Source organism: Cephus cinctus, unplaced genomic scaffold (assembly GCF_000341935.2).
Source record: "Cephus cinctus unplaced genomic scaffold, Ccin1 Ccin1_scaffold0143, whole genome shotgun sequence".
Lineage (NCBI taxonomy): Eukaryota > Metazoa > Arthropoda > Insecta > Hymenoptera > Cephidae > Cephus > Cephus cinctus.
The window spans coordinates 573,181-586,298 of NW_014332873.1; the positions used below are offsets into that span (position 1 = coordinate 573,181).

The 13,118-nt window shown below is 45.9% G+C and overlaps 1 protein-coding gene across 4 annotated transcripts in view; it reads right to left on the reverse strand.

Annotated features, from left to right (window-relative positions):
- Positions 1-13,118, reverse strand: part of LOC107263267 (hemicentin-1) — a 53,440-nt gene that overhangs the window by 23,567 nt on the left and 16,755 nt on the right. Inside the window, exons 1-2 of one of the 4 annotated variants that reach the window (XM_025080587.1) lie at positions 3,084-3,129; positions 2,614-2,681 (exon numbers count right to left, since the gene is read on the reverse strand). The exons of 1 other annotated variant lie outside the window; for it this stretch is intronic. Coding sequence is in view for 1 of the 3 variants with exons in the window: in XM_015730276.2 (XP_015585762.1) it covers positions 2,845-2,903 (59 nt within the window). In the remaining 2 variants the exon portion in view is untranslated. Of the gene's footprint in view, positions 1-2,613; positions 2,682-2,844; positions 2,997-3,083; positions 3,180-13,118 lie in introns of those variants that run through there. 2 more of the 4 variants (XM_015730278.2, XM_015730276.2) reach the window with 2 other exon arrangements.

Consider the following 13,118-nt stretch of genomic DNA (forward strand, 5'->3'; position numbering starts at 1 on the left):
AAAAAAAAAAAAAAAAAAAAAAAAAAAAAAAACATTCTATCAGTCCTCTCTGGTCCATCCCCTACAAGGGACCACACCCACCCTCTCCGCCCAGACCCCCACAGATCCCCAGCGATTCCGTTCACCCTCTCAATTACAGTCTCGCTCCTCTATTATGCGCGCCACCATTTATTTAATTAATTCCACGTGGTCTCGTACTACAAGAGCAAAGAGAAGAGAGGGAGCGTGATAGATAGATAGAGATAGAGAGAGAGAGAGAGAGAGAGAAGACGAGGTGAGTTCCCTAAGTATAATTGACGAGGTTCATTTACTCAATACGGAAAACACGTTTAGTGTAAAGTCGCTGTCGCGTCCCCCAGGGAAACCCGGGTTCTTCTTAAATTTCTCCCTTGGTGCCCCCCTTGCCCCTCCGCCGCGGGAATAATACGCGATAACGACTGCCGATGATAAAAAGAAATTTCGTTATTTATCGTCGACGAGATTGTCAGGCTGGCTGCCCGAAGAATCGAGAAGACGAAGAAGTCGGTTATCTGACAGAAGCGATGCGTGAATCTGAAGTATCTCGCTGCGCCTTATCCAATTCAATGCGATTCAGTGAGTTTCGTTCGCCATTCATATCCCAACGCACAAAGGATTCCCGTTGGCAACGGCGCTTCGGGTAAACCGAATGAAAGCGTGCGGTAATGAAAGTCGCGGCGGACTCTTTTTTCTTCTCCCATTTGCATCCGGCGTCTGCTGGCTTCCTCCTTATAATTCTTACTGGAGTTTCCACAATGCGCAATTCGCGACTGTATTATAAACGCTGGAGCAGGGAGCGAGGGGGAGGGGAATCTGTGAAGAAAATTTCGTCGATTTTGAGAAAGAAAATAATTTTCACGAAAGATCCATCGCCAGTTTTAAATTCGTCTACGAAATTTCGAGTATCCTGAAGTTGCCTGACCTTCAGAAAAAATAAGTCCTTAGTCTCGAGCACCCTTGGCCAGGTATACATATAGCATGGGTATAAATCTGTAATATCCTCTCGAAGCGAGTAGGGGGGATTGCGTCATTTTACACCCGGAGTATACGAGGGCGATAAGTATGTGTGGAGGATGGGGCGAAAAAAGGAAAATTGCGAAAAAAAAGTGGAAAAATAAAAAAAAATGGACAGGTGGGTCTACTGCGTTGAGAGGCTTTTTTTTCGAAAAGCCTTTTGCCCGCCGATACACGTAGGTCGGTAGCTAATGGGAAGCTTTCCAGAGCGGTCAATCGATGATAGAGTAAAATGGCGTAAAAGGGCAAACAACGCGAACCGGACACAAAGAGGTCAAAGAGGTTTAGGAGCCAAGTAAAATTCCATCCCTCTTTGACCATTAGGCAATCCCTACCGAGCATGTGTCCTCGTTGCCTCTATGGGTGTCCATAGAAAGGAGCGTCATCCTGGGAACGTGCGAGAAGGCTGCTTTTCAAGTGAGCGTACAAGGGAATAATGGAAAGACGCCTTGTATCCTACGGCGTAAGAAATATCGTTGAATTTTGGCGTCTTGGGGCCAAATTAATTTTGGCACGGCCCTGGCAACTGGCTGGCACGAATATTTAATTCCTAAAGGGCTTCTCCACTTTTCTTCCCTCCTTATAATCTCGCCAAGAGACCTTAATGCTATTTAAACATGCGCGAGCACGCGTCGCCCAATCACCCCTCGATATCACAATGTTTGCCTTTATTTCCCACTTGCCGCGGGGGACGCGGGGGGTGGAAAAGATATACACGTAGATAAAAGCGTGCGGGTGCGCACTCTTGCACCATGTAAAATAAGCTTCGCTTGCAAACACTGCATCTCCTTCGCAACCTACTTGTAATCCGCTTTCCGTAATCTAACCCAACCTAACCTCCAAGCGCCTCGTCAATCTTTTGCCGATGGGAAAAATGACTTAGAAAAAAATATCAAAGCAACTGTTTTCTAGCCTAACCCAACAAATAGAAGCCCTTAAAACGTATTTATACGGTATGAATGTTTCATCCAGTCTGACTCCCTTTATTGTTTTTACTGGACGCTCCCTGAGTGCATTCAAACTGTAAGCGTCACGCAGCCTGACTCCTATGGGATATCGATAATACGGTTTCAAGGTCTCTATGTATTATGTACAGCTGATATAATTAAAAGTCCTCCTCACGAATATATTCGTAGCGTATTACAGACCCGTGTTACACGAGGCTATAGAAAATGGCAAACCGATTACAGGTCCCTGTGGCGCCACTGTCGCTGCTAAAGGCATTTCGACGCGGCAAATCGATAGGCACGAACAAACGTTGGATAATTAAATGGTTCTCGAATCGAGTTGGCACTGGCAAAAGGTTTGCAATGCAGAATTAACGAGAGGACTTTGCTGGCTATTCAATTGAGTGGCCTGGAAAGCGAACGCGTGCCACCAGCGACCTTCCTCGGCAGAGGCCGTTCGCTGAAAGCCTGCGGCTGCTAACTGCCCTGCCGACTGCCAAAGTCCTTAAACCCTTATTAAGACTCATCGAGATGCCGGAGGACTTTCTGCCGTGCGTTTTATAAGATACGTATTTCAAGCCCCCAAGCTGCATTGGCAAACTTTCATCAACTTTCTTAACGTTCGCGGTCCTACCTGCGTCACGGCTGCCAAATCGTCCTATGGGCATAGATGACTGGCTGGATCGACTGTTGTTTGGCTGGCTGTTCAAAGTCATTTTACAGAACGAGGGAAAAAGTCAGTTTTTATAAACGTACCGTTAATAATCCTATATATAAACGTAATCATGTTTCCGTGTATATACATATATATGTATATATAGAGAAAAAGAAAAAAACAATAGCGTAGAAACAACCAAAATATTACCAGCTAAAAGAGAATTCCGTAAGCTGCGATTTGCCCGGTAAAATTGTTACGATTTTCATTTACTCGCGAAATGTTTAAAAGCATCGCGACGCTTTTACAATTACGACTTCATTAATCTGTGGTTTTGTTAACGTCGCGCGACCACGCGCACACGCGAAATTACTGTTAGCCACTTGAGACGATATTACAGTAACTGTATATGGGATATTAAAAAAATTATTATTATTATTCGTACTAACCTCACGAAACGAAATGCAAGTTCTACAAATTACTGGGTTTTCGTACGGCAGGATTACTCGCGTTAACCCCGCGAAACGTATGAATTGACTGAGAAATGAATCCGCCGAGTGGTCTAAAAAGAGCAACGGAGCAAGGGTCGTTCGTGACAAGGGTTATCTATCCATTGTAACGTGGCGTCCGTGGGACGGCCAGTTACATAAAAGCGTAGGAGCACGGAGAGCCGTGTCGCCAACGAAAGCCGCCAAGAGAATGCCGATGACGACGAAGATTCGTGGCAAGGGGAAGCCGGGGAGAGAAACCGGCACCGCCGAGCCCGAAAATCGGGCGGACTCGGGTAAGATCGGCGCCGCCCGGAGACCGGCGGGCGGTGAGCGCCGAAAAGCGAAGAGCGGACCGAGGCGAGAGTAAACGCACGAGTTCGGGTGGACTCGTGATTCTTCGGGAATCCTCGGACAGGGAGCCGAAAGGGGGCCACTTCGTTGTGAACCGCGGAACGGGAGTACCGAAAATCGGCGGATAAGGTATCGCGATTTTTCTGGTTTGAGTGTGGAGAGAGTGGGTGGGATTTGCAGGACCTGTTGGGCAACATGGCTGTTTCCCGGACGTGATATGGAATTGGATCTATCGACGACGTCGGTGCTCCTACGGAACTCCGAGGATAGAGGAAGCAGACGGCCGACGAGGAGGAAAAATTGCCAACCACCCGAGTGACGAGGAAGGAAGGTACGGTTCACCGGAAGATTCGGTAAGTGCAGTTTAGGCGACCGCCCCGAAGCCGTGCAGCCGGGGGTGAAGCGCCTCCGCCGGTGCATCTTGGCACGAGGAGTGGGGGGCCGCGGGCCTCGCCACGGGTCCTGGCGGTTGCAGATTTGAACCGACCACCGTCAACAGGGATGACCTCCGCGACCGCGTTGCATAGTAGAATTGTATAGAGCCGCGCTCGTATACATCACCCGACTGTACTTGTTTACCTAGGCAAAATAAAGGGTTATTGTTGGAATTAAATGCCACCGTGTTAGTCATTACCAAAGAGGCCGGCTGATTCCTGTGGATACTCGCCGCCCTCACGTTCCCCTCTACCATGACGGATTAGGAGCTAGCGGGAAGATCCGGTCGAGAAGGCTCCCGGAATTGACGTGCCGCGGATTAAAAATTAAAGGCCCGACGAGTCGGGCTGGTGCAAGGGTGCACCTGGCGCCCAAGGGATCCGCGGAGTGCCACGTTGGGGTCGCGGATAGAACGTAGGTCAGGAAATGCTACACCATATAGAAATAAATGCAAGGAGTTGATCGAGGTCCGTTTAAAAGAATTTAAAAAAAAACTTGATCTCATATAATCACGAAGAGTGCGAACGTATAAACGAATAAAGGAATTTTCGGTTTATTCTGGATCAACCGGATGGTAGAGGGATCGACTGATGACTCCGAGCATTAGAGAATTCTAGAGATAAGTTATCACAGAGGCAACACCCTGACTGACACCCTGGCATCCTGGTAACCCTATACCTCCGCAACCACCCCCTGTACTCAACCATTGGCGCTAGGTTCTTTCAACAGAAAGAAGATTGAACGACTTCGTATCGATTGTATCGCGGCTTCATGCAGTATTGTTATACAGGGTGAATGTTAAGAAACTACCACCGATTACGTCCCCAGTCCTCCCCCCTGCTGCTCACGTCCCATCTCACGCGGGAGATTGAAATTTTTACGTCGATTTTACCCGTTCACTCGGCACTGTCTCTTTCAGGAGTCACTTCGAAGTTCCCCATTTTCCCCGGTTACGTGTGGCAAAAGTGAAAAATGATCGTAGAAAGAAGGATCGAGATTACGGAGAACTAAGAGGTTTAAAATCGAGGCTGTCTCTGCCGGACTGTAAAGCGGGCGAGCCTCGGGGCCGGCTGCGGAGTTTCGGAAAGGAGAGAGTAAAGCAAATGGGGAATACTGGGGAAAGAGAAAGAGAGAAGGTAGAGGGAGCCAGGAGAGAAGATTACAGGAGCTCCGTGAAATTTTAAGGCTCTGCGATTGGTTCGGGATAAATGGAGCAGTCGGTGCGAGTTTGCCCGTGTACCTTTCAGAGTGCCAACCGGAGACACTTCCACCTACACTGGATGGCCGTCCACTTTTATCTTGGATTTCTACTCTTTATCCTGATGAAGGCAGACAAAAAGAGGGCACGACACTCACCGGCCCTGCCGCTGTCGATACTCGTTAACGCGTTCTCATACTTTTGTCAAGTCTCCCGTTTCTTTTCCCTGTCCTCTATATCCTTCGACGCTCCTTCTGTGTTTAACATGGGAATTCGGTTCCAATGAATTCACGCGTAGACGCCTATCAGATTATTCGTACATAGCACACGCGTATAATAGCTTCAGCCTAACTCCGTCTGGAGAACCAGAGGCAGATATTATCCTAAAGAAGCTTACGCGAGCACGCATCGTCTCAGCTTCTGATCCCTTGTTGAGAATTCGCTGTCTCTCTCTCTCTCTCTCTCTTATATGCTAGTATCTACCAACCTACGGGCACATACAACCTCAAAGTTTTACCGTAACGGCTGTTAGGTTGCAATAACTGTTGCCATCGTAAGCGCAATAAGAAAAATTGTTACCACTTGGCTCCACTCCTACGGCATACAGACTTTCTGCACTGACTGTCATTTAGTAGGAGTTTTATGCTATCTGCCGTTTTATCTGAGTGGGAACCAGAGAGAATGGGTCCGTATTGGTGGCTGCTCCTGGAACATCTGACTCTGCAACTGGAGAGGGACTGTGAAACTAGAGGTATTTATTAATTACGTAACTATATCATGGACACTCTATCAAGGTGTGCAGGGAGTGAGAAAAGGCTCTGGTCGGGATGTCTAATTGCTTCCTGCTTCTAGTGATGTCGTGCGGCATTTTGTTCCTCTGCTTCGCGAAGCGTTAAGAGATTTGTGGGAAGCTGGAAAGAGGAGAGAATCAGAGCCGACCTTTCTACGTGAACAAGGATCCTTTTTCCAAGTATCCACCTTAAGGATCTCTCTCTCTCTCTCTCTCTCTCTCTATCTCTTTGCCACTTCACCATCCACTCTCGACTTTCGACTTCCGCCTAGAAGCGAGTAGTGGCATCCACGCGAGTCTCGTGTGTTATATGTTCAACATATTTTTTCTCTCAACGGCCACTTTCCCATTTTCTCTGTCGAGAGAGAAAGAAGAAAGGACGAGGGAGAGAAAATATTAGTAGAGAGTCTGCGGCTCCCGTAGATCACTCTCCGACATAATTTATGCGTCTCGTCGTTAAGGATAATCTGATGATAGCATCCCTTAAAATTGGGTACGTGTATCCCTTCAGGGTGGTTTTCAACCAATCCTCAATTCCAGCCTTACACAGAGACGCGTTAGAAATCGATCGAAGCTTCGCCAAAGTATTATGGCACCTGCGAATTCCTTCGAATAATCATTGGATTCTTTTTATATACCCCCCTGACAATTATTCTCCTCCCGACGCCGTTGCGTCACGAGACGTCCTTGCGAAGAAGAGCAGGTCGTCGGGACGTTCCTAAACCCAAGATTCGACTTAGATAAAGACGGAACGAACACGGGATAATAAAGGACGTAAAAAAAATACATTATAAGATAAATCTCACAGCATCTGGACCTGTGTCTTTTTTTTTTAATTTTTTTTTTACTTCAATATTTTTGACTCTCCTACATTCTGACTTCCGGCCGACGAACGTTCAACGGATTTAAGACCGGATTAAAGGATTTTCTCGGGGGGTTGCCCGTGGTCTGCCTCCTGGAAAGGGACCAGGACGAATAGCGGCACGGGGAACCCAGGACTCTGCAAAGTACGAAGGGCTCGAGTACAGGACGAATAGCTCCGAGTGAACAGCCGTATATCTTGAGTGGTAGCGACGTCAGATGAAACACGGTATCCCACTTACCCGAAACTTTAGCCCTGTACGGTTGGATGATTATGATCGTTCCTAAGACGAATGCATGTACCAGCAACCCAGCGACCCTTCGCCATCTGTGCCGCTAATAGACAGCAACCACAGAGGGATCGACAGCGGCGCGTGACCGGAATTAAAGATTTACATACTGACCCCTGATAAGAGATCCCCTTTATTTATCACAGACATTATCATTATCGGAGTATAGCTTCGTGATGAAGACCATTAAATTTTCGACGCTCCGCCGCCTCCGGAAACACTCGGCCAGTCGGCCGATTCGGTGTGTACGAGAATTTCTCGATGCCACCTGTCCTGCCAACCGTTTCAATTAACACCTTTTGCCAGCAACCACGTAATACAGGTTATTAACGCGAGTTCTCAAGCGAAGACAGCAAACCCTCCCCTGCAATTACGGGAATTCTAACGACGAGCGGTTGTGCAATGTATTACCCGGCAATTGCTCAACCGACTTCGTACCTGGGCTTCGTTATTAGTCTAACCTAACCTCCGAACAACCAGACGGATCCGCATAGCTTCCTGTGATTTTATATGCGTTTTACAAACTCGCTTTCACACCGACGTATCGACGTATTATAGTACTAAATGACGTTTCGAGTCTGACGATATCGATCAGCCAGGGTTTACTCGGGTCATGTGATATTTTCGTATTGAGTTTCTTGTCTCCTATTTTATTTTTTTTTTTTTTTTTTTTTTTTTTTTTATTTATAAGGGATGCGCCACCCAACTTATCCAGGATTTTTCAAGCGTCTCTTTACCGACGAGCAACCAACTCTTTTTCTTTACGCTGCGCGTAAAAGCATCTTCTCCTATGTATGATCGATAAGCCTCCCACTACCCCCTCTCTGGCTCTACCGTGCGTTATATGTCACTTTTATTATATTTTATAATGGCATCCAAAGAATCAACTACACGCATGCGTGTCGCCTGTGTCACGAACCAGAGACCGAAGCGCAGCTTCGTTATTATTTATAACTCGTTCTGCGAGTAACGAGGTACCGGGGGTACCGAGAATGACATCGTACCGTAACCAGGCAATTCATCCCCCTGGCTCTTCTCAGCGTAAAAATGAAGGAAGTGACGTCTTGCGAAAGGTCAGGTCTCTCGCATACAGTGCCGGAATAAGTTCACCCTATTCTTCCTTTTTTCGACTGTACTATTTATACACGGTCAGCCCTCGTGAGAAATTTCATGTGCCATGTCGGGTATCTATCTGGGTGGAAGGGGGGAAGGGGGGGGGATAAAACGGAGCAAACAGGAAAAAATTATACGAACCAAATTTCAAGTGATGCTGTAATATTTTTATTGCACTTTCAAAAAATTTTCTCTCTTTCAGCTTATACAGTAGTTTGGATGGACGTATGAAAATATTTGGATCGTTAGCAATCCCCTTCCCTTTTGCGTCCCAACGCATGCGGCTCTACGGTTTACGGGGTCTCCGCGTTTTCATGTCTTCATAAGAAACAAGTTTTATTCCCGTAATTTATCATTGACGTATTCTAACGTCGAGCTGAGCTATTTTTGTCTGGCATCGTTGGACTCGCATCCTACGCGATTTCCAGGCAATTCTCTTAGGACGAATTCACCTCCTTCTCGTCCCTTGTTCTTTTGCCCGCTATGTATATCTATACGTATAACCACAACTATCCTCTTCGCCTCCCTACAGAACCCAACGACTAAACGATGCAGAAACGGCACGAGAGTTGTGTTCGCGTGCAATCCAACCTCCCGCGTCTCCGCAGTCCCCTCCGCCGCTTCACCCTCCGCCGCCTCCACCTTGTAGTTTAATTCAGCCGAGAGGCGAACTCGTCGAAAGAGATTTAACCGTGGATTCATCACGGGTGCAACTTCGGTCCAAAGGTTTTACATGCCAACCGTATAGACCCGTGGGGCGAAATTAACCCACGGCTATCTGGAGTATATGTTTTTGCGAGAGGTTGGAATTGCTGGGGATCGAATAGTCTGTCAAGTGGATTTCAAGAGTTACGAGAGAGAGAGAGAGAGAGAGAGAGAGAGAGAGAGAGAGAGAGAGAGAGAGAGAGAGTGAGTTGTGAGACGCGTATAATTCAACCAAAACGCTATGAGCTATTCGGCAACTGATAACGCTGACAAGCTACTGATTGGTCGAGATGTGAAATTCCTGAAAATTCTTGAAAATCGAAAGGACTAATGGATGGCATCCAGATTCGTGTTTAAATTATTTTTCAGTCCGGCGCTATTGGACGAGATTGAGTCGTCGGTGTATTATGCAAGGGCGTCGGCGATACGCGCAACTCCTCGCGCGTCGCGTCGACGCTCGGCGTCGTGAAAATTCGATGGAATCGTAACGCGTGTGTGTATATATAGTGTCACTGTACGGAACAAGAAAACAATGGCTGTCGGATGGTGAATATTAAAGGCGATAGCGTAGCTTGCCACGGACCATGGCAGCGTCGGCGTCGGCGTCGGCGTCTACGGGCCGAGTCTAACTTTCCTGAAATTGCTCGGCCAGCAGACAGATTTATCGAGCTTGCGACTCGACCGATACTCGAGCGCACGACGTTCCGCGGGTTTATTCTGATGAAGCGAAGTCAATCGGGCAGGACGATCAAATTAATAGAGACAACTGGGGCAACTGGGGCAACTGGGAATTTTGTCCCAGCTATAGATATATGCCAAGCATACTGGGTCGCTGGACGAACGACAATCGGCGACGATAAGCGTCGATACGTCAGAGACTTAAAAAGCTTTAAAGGAAATAATAAAGAGGGTGAAGAGAGCTCTCATTGTTGAATAACGAATAAAAAAAGAAACGAGAGAGCAAATCTCTTGAAGGTGTACCTATGGACCGAGGACCGAGGGGACTGTCGAAGGACCGAAGGGACGGAAACATTTACGCAAATTTTCTGATTTCTTCGCCGAGATAAATTCAATCATCGTGTGATGAAAAGTCGCCGGAATAATTGGACAGGTCGATTGCTTTGTTTGGTCCAAACGAGATATCAGTCCTCACGAACTCCCTGTCGAAGCCGTCTTCGACCTTGACTAGTCAAACTGTCACGGAAGGCCATTACGTAGTTCACTTAGCGATCTTACTCGATCTGGACCAAGTACCGTTTTGAATCTCGACCTCCTACTCCACCCCTCGATCCTATTGATATTCCGTTTTTGCGGGTCCATTAAATTCTTACGTGACATCCTACGCGACCTCGTCCCTTCGCTCTGGCCATTACGAGATTCGTATGTGTTTTCACGCGTGACGTAGTTCGCAAATCCGTGCTTGTTAAAAAAAAAATTGAATATATTGAATTTTCCTTTTTTTTTCAGGAAAATTTGAGTATTTTCGAAAAACTGCCTATTTTCACTCCTACAACGTTCAGCGTGATACCCCTGTGTACTGCACGTATATCGCTGTATGACGCGCGCATATATGATCTTAAAGCCCGTCGGTCTAATCACAGTTCGCGAATTGCACGTATATCGAATTATCGATCGAATTGCCCGCAGGGGATGTTCCGGCTTGAACTCCTCGGCTTCGGCTCTGACTTTGCCTCCAGCATCAGCATTATTGACTGACTGTCCCCGTTTTGACTTTTTCGTGGGATTCCCTTTTTAATTCCTACAATTCAACCAGTTTTAACCAAAAGCATCAACAGCTCCAACGCGACTCACCCGCTTCGCCCACGCGGATCAACCCTCGCAGGGAACGTTAATTCTCGCGGATTTACGCAAAGCTTTCCTTTCCCTGTTTCTTTTCCCACAAACTAATTTTCCTTCCTCCTTTGTTCTTTTACTTATATCTCTTCTCGCTACAATGCCAAACAGTTCGTGTATTATAACTTTTGATGTTAACCATCGCAAACTCCCACGCGTACAGTCTTGGTGGTAGCGAAAGTTCGCCTCGAAATTCGAGACGTCCCAGCGACGTCCTACAGGCAATCGACCTTCGAAATTCTCAGTCAAAATAGTATCAATATTTTTTCCTCCGTAGATCTAAAAATTTTTATCTACAAGACAAATCCTGATTAGGTTCGTCCAATCAGCACACAGTACCTTCGTTAGAGTAAACGGAGATTCGATATACAAAAGTTCAAATATATCCAAAGGAATATAGCAAAAGAACCTTCGTAATACCTATGACAAAAAATATAGTCATATCGAAAAGACTCAAAGAGGCAAGTCCATTGGCGTATTCCTCGCCATCTCATTCTCGATTTCCTTTGGCAGCAACACTGGATACCATTTATTGCCTATAAAACACTTGAGACGCCTATGTATTACGCTACGTGTTCCGATGCCCTGGAATGACGAGGACGTGACGTATCACCGTCTAAACGCCCCATAACCTTTGTACGCTGCTCGTTAGAACCCCAGTACTTTTCTGCCAGGGTTTTTTTTAACCATCCCGCCGAAACGTTTTTCCCCTAGGTGGATGAGGAGACGATAATGCCTGAATAATATTGCCTGCCCTCGTCATTCCACGTACCCTATACCTATTTGTTGCATAACACAGTGAAACGGATAACGATTAACCAATCCTTCGCATTTCGATTGATCGCATATGAAATTCAATTTGTTCTCTGTGTACTCACGCATGATTGGGGAACATGCGACCCTCTAACCGAACAATTTCACTGATATCGTTATAGACGATAGGCAAATAACAATCTGCTGATAACCATCCCCTAAATGAATTGTTCTACATGCACTGTAATACTGACAAAGGTCATAGGTCATAGTGGATAGTTAATGATAACTGAAAACGATCCCTATCAATATGCTGGAATCGATCGGTGAATCGAAAAAATTGTCAATTTAATAAATTATTAAGTATATTTTGCCAATAAGATAGACCTGTATATGTCAGTTGACGAAAGTTTTGATAAGGAGGACGATAAAGAATATGAAAAAAAAAAATTTCCATTTTAATACAAAAGTACGTTTTTACCGTGATGAGTCGTGAAAAGAATTAGGACGAAGTATTTTTGTGCCACCCTCTTAGACGTTTCACGATAGAGTTAATCCTTGGACTAAGGATTCTCAAAGAAATGCTATTACGCTTGCATGCAAGAATGACTTTATACACGACTTTTTTCTTTCTTTTTCTTTTCATCCTTTATCATTCTTCTTTGTCTCTCTCTTGGACGTATCTGGTCTCTCTTTATTTTCGTTATTCGTTTTTTTTTACCATTTTCGAATTTTTATTAGATCTTATTAGTAATATTTTTTTCCTTGTTTTTTCTCCTTACCAATACACAAATCGCCACTGGCTTCTAGTAACTTTCTAGTTCTATTCGTACAGCCACCTAGGATTCTGCCTGCTTCGCTTTTCTCCACGCCGTCGCTCTTCCTCGTCACGGCAAATGAATTTTCCAATAAAAAGTAATCATCTTCGATTTTCACGGTTTACCGGATATCGCCGGAGCAGCCAGTAGCGAATTAGCTTCGAATGGCGTCTCTGGCCAAGAGTTACGTCAGGCTAATAATCAAATGGTTCTTCCTTATTAGTTTCGAAGCGTTCCAGCTCAATCAACGCAGTCATTAATCTTTCGAGGGTATTAGTGAGAGGGAGGGAGGCGCGGGTAAGGGGAAAAAAGAGAAGGGTGAAAAGAGCTGGATAAAATTACAACCCAGGCGAAATATCCGCACATACAGACACGTCCAATTCTCCAAGACAGAGATTTCCCTGACAATAGGTATTTCCTCTTGTTCGCGGGCAGAAGAGCCGAAGAAGCCGTTCTTGAGAAGTTACTAGAAGAAAAATCCCGAAGTAACACGAGAGAGCCCGAAGTGACCCGTTTCTTTCGTCATCTACATTCCACATTTATTACGCGGAATAAGGTGCTTCTTGTTCTTGCCTCTCGGTCGAGTCCATTGTGGTTAAAGGGAGGGTAGAAAAAGTAAGAAGAAAAGAAAAGAAAAAGTACTGGATGGCTCGTTGGCAGGGTCTTGAATAATTCAATGGGGGGAGTGGCGGGGGGTAGCGCCTTAATTCAAGTAACAGCTTGTATATTTCGGATCGCGTGGATGGATAGAAACGTTAATAATCATTTATATCGAAAAACTTCAATACCGTTAAGGCTCACGATATCCTTGGCGGGTGGGAGGTG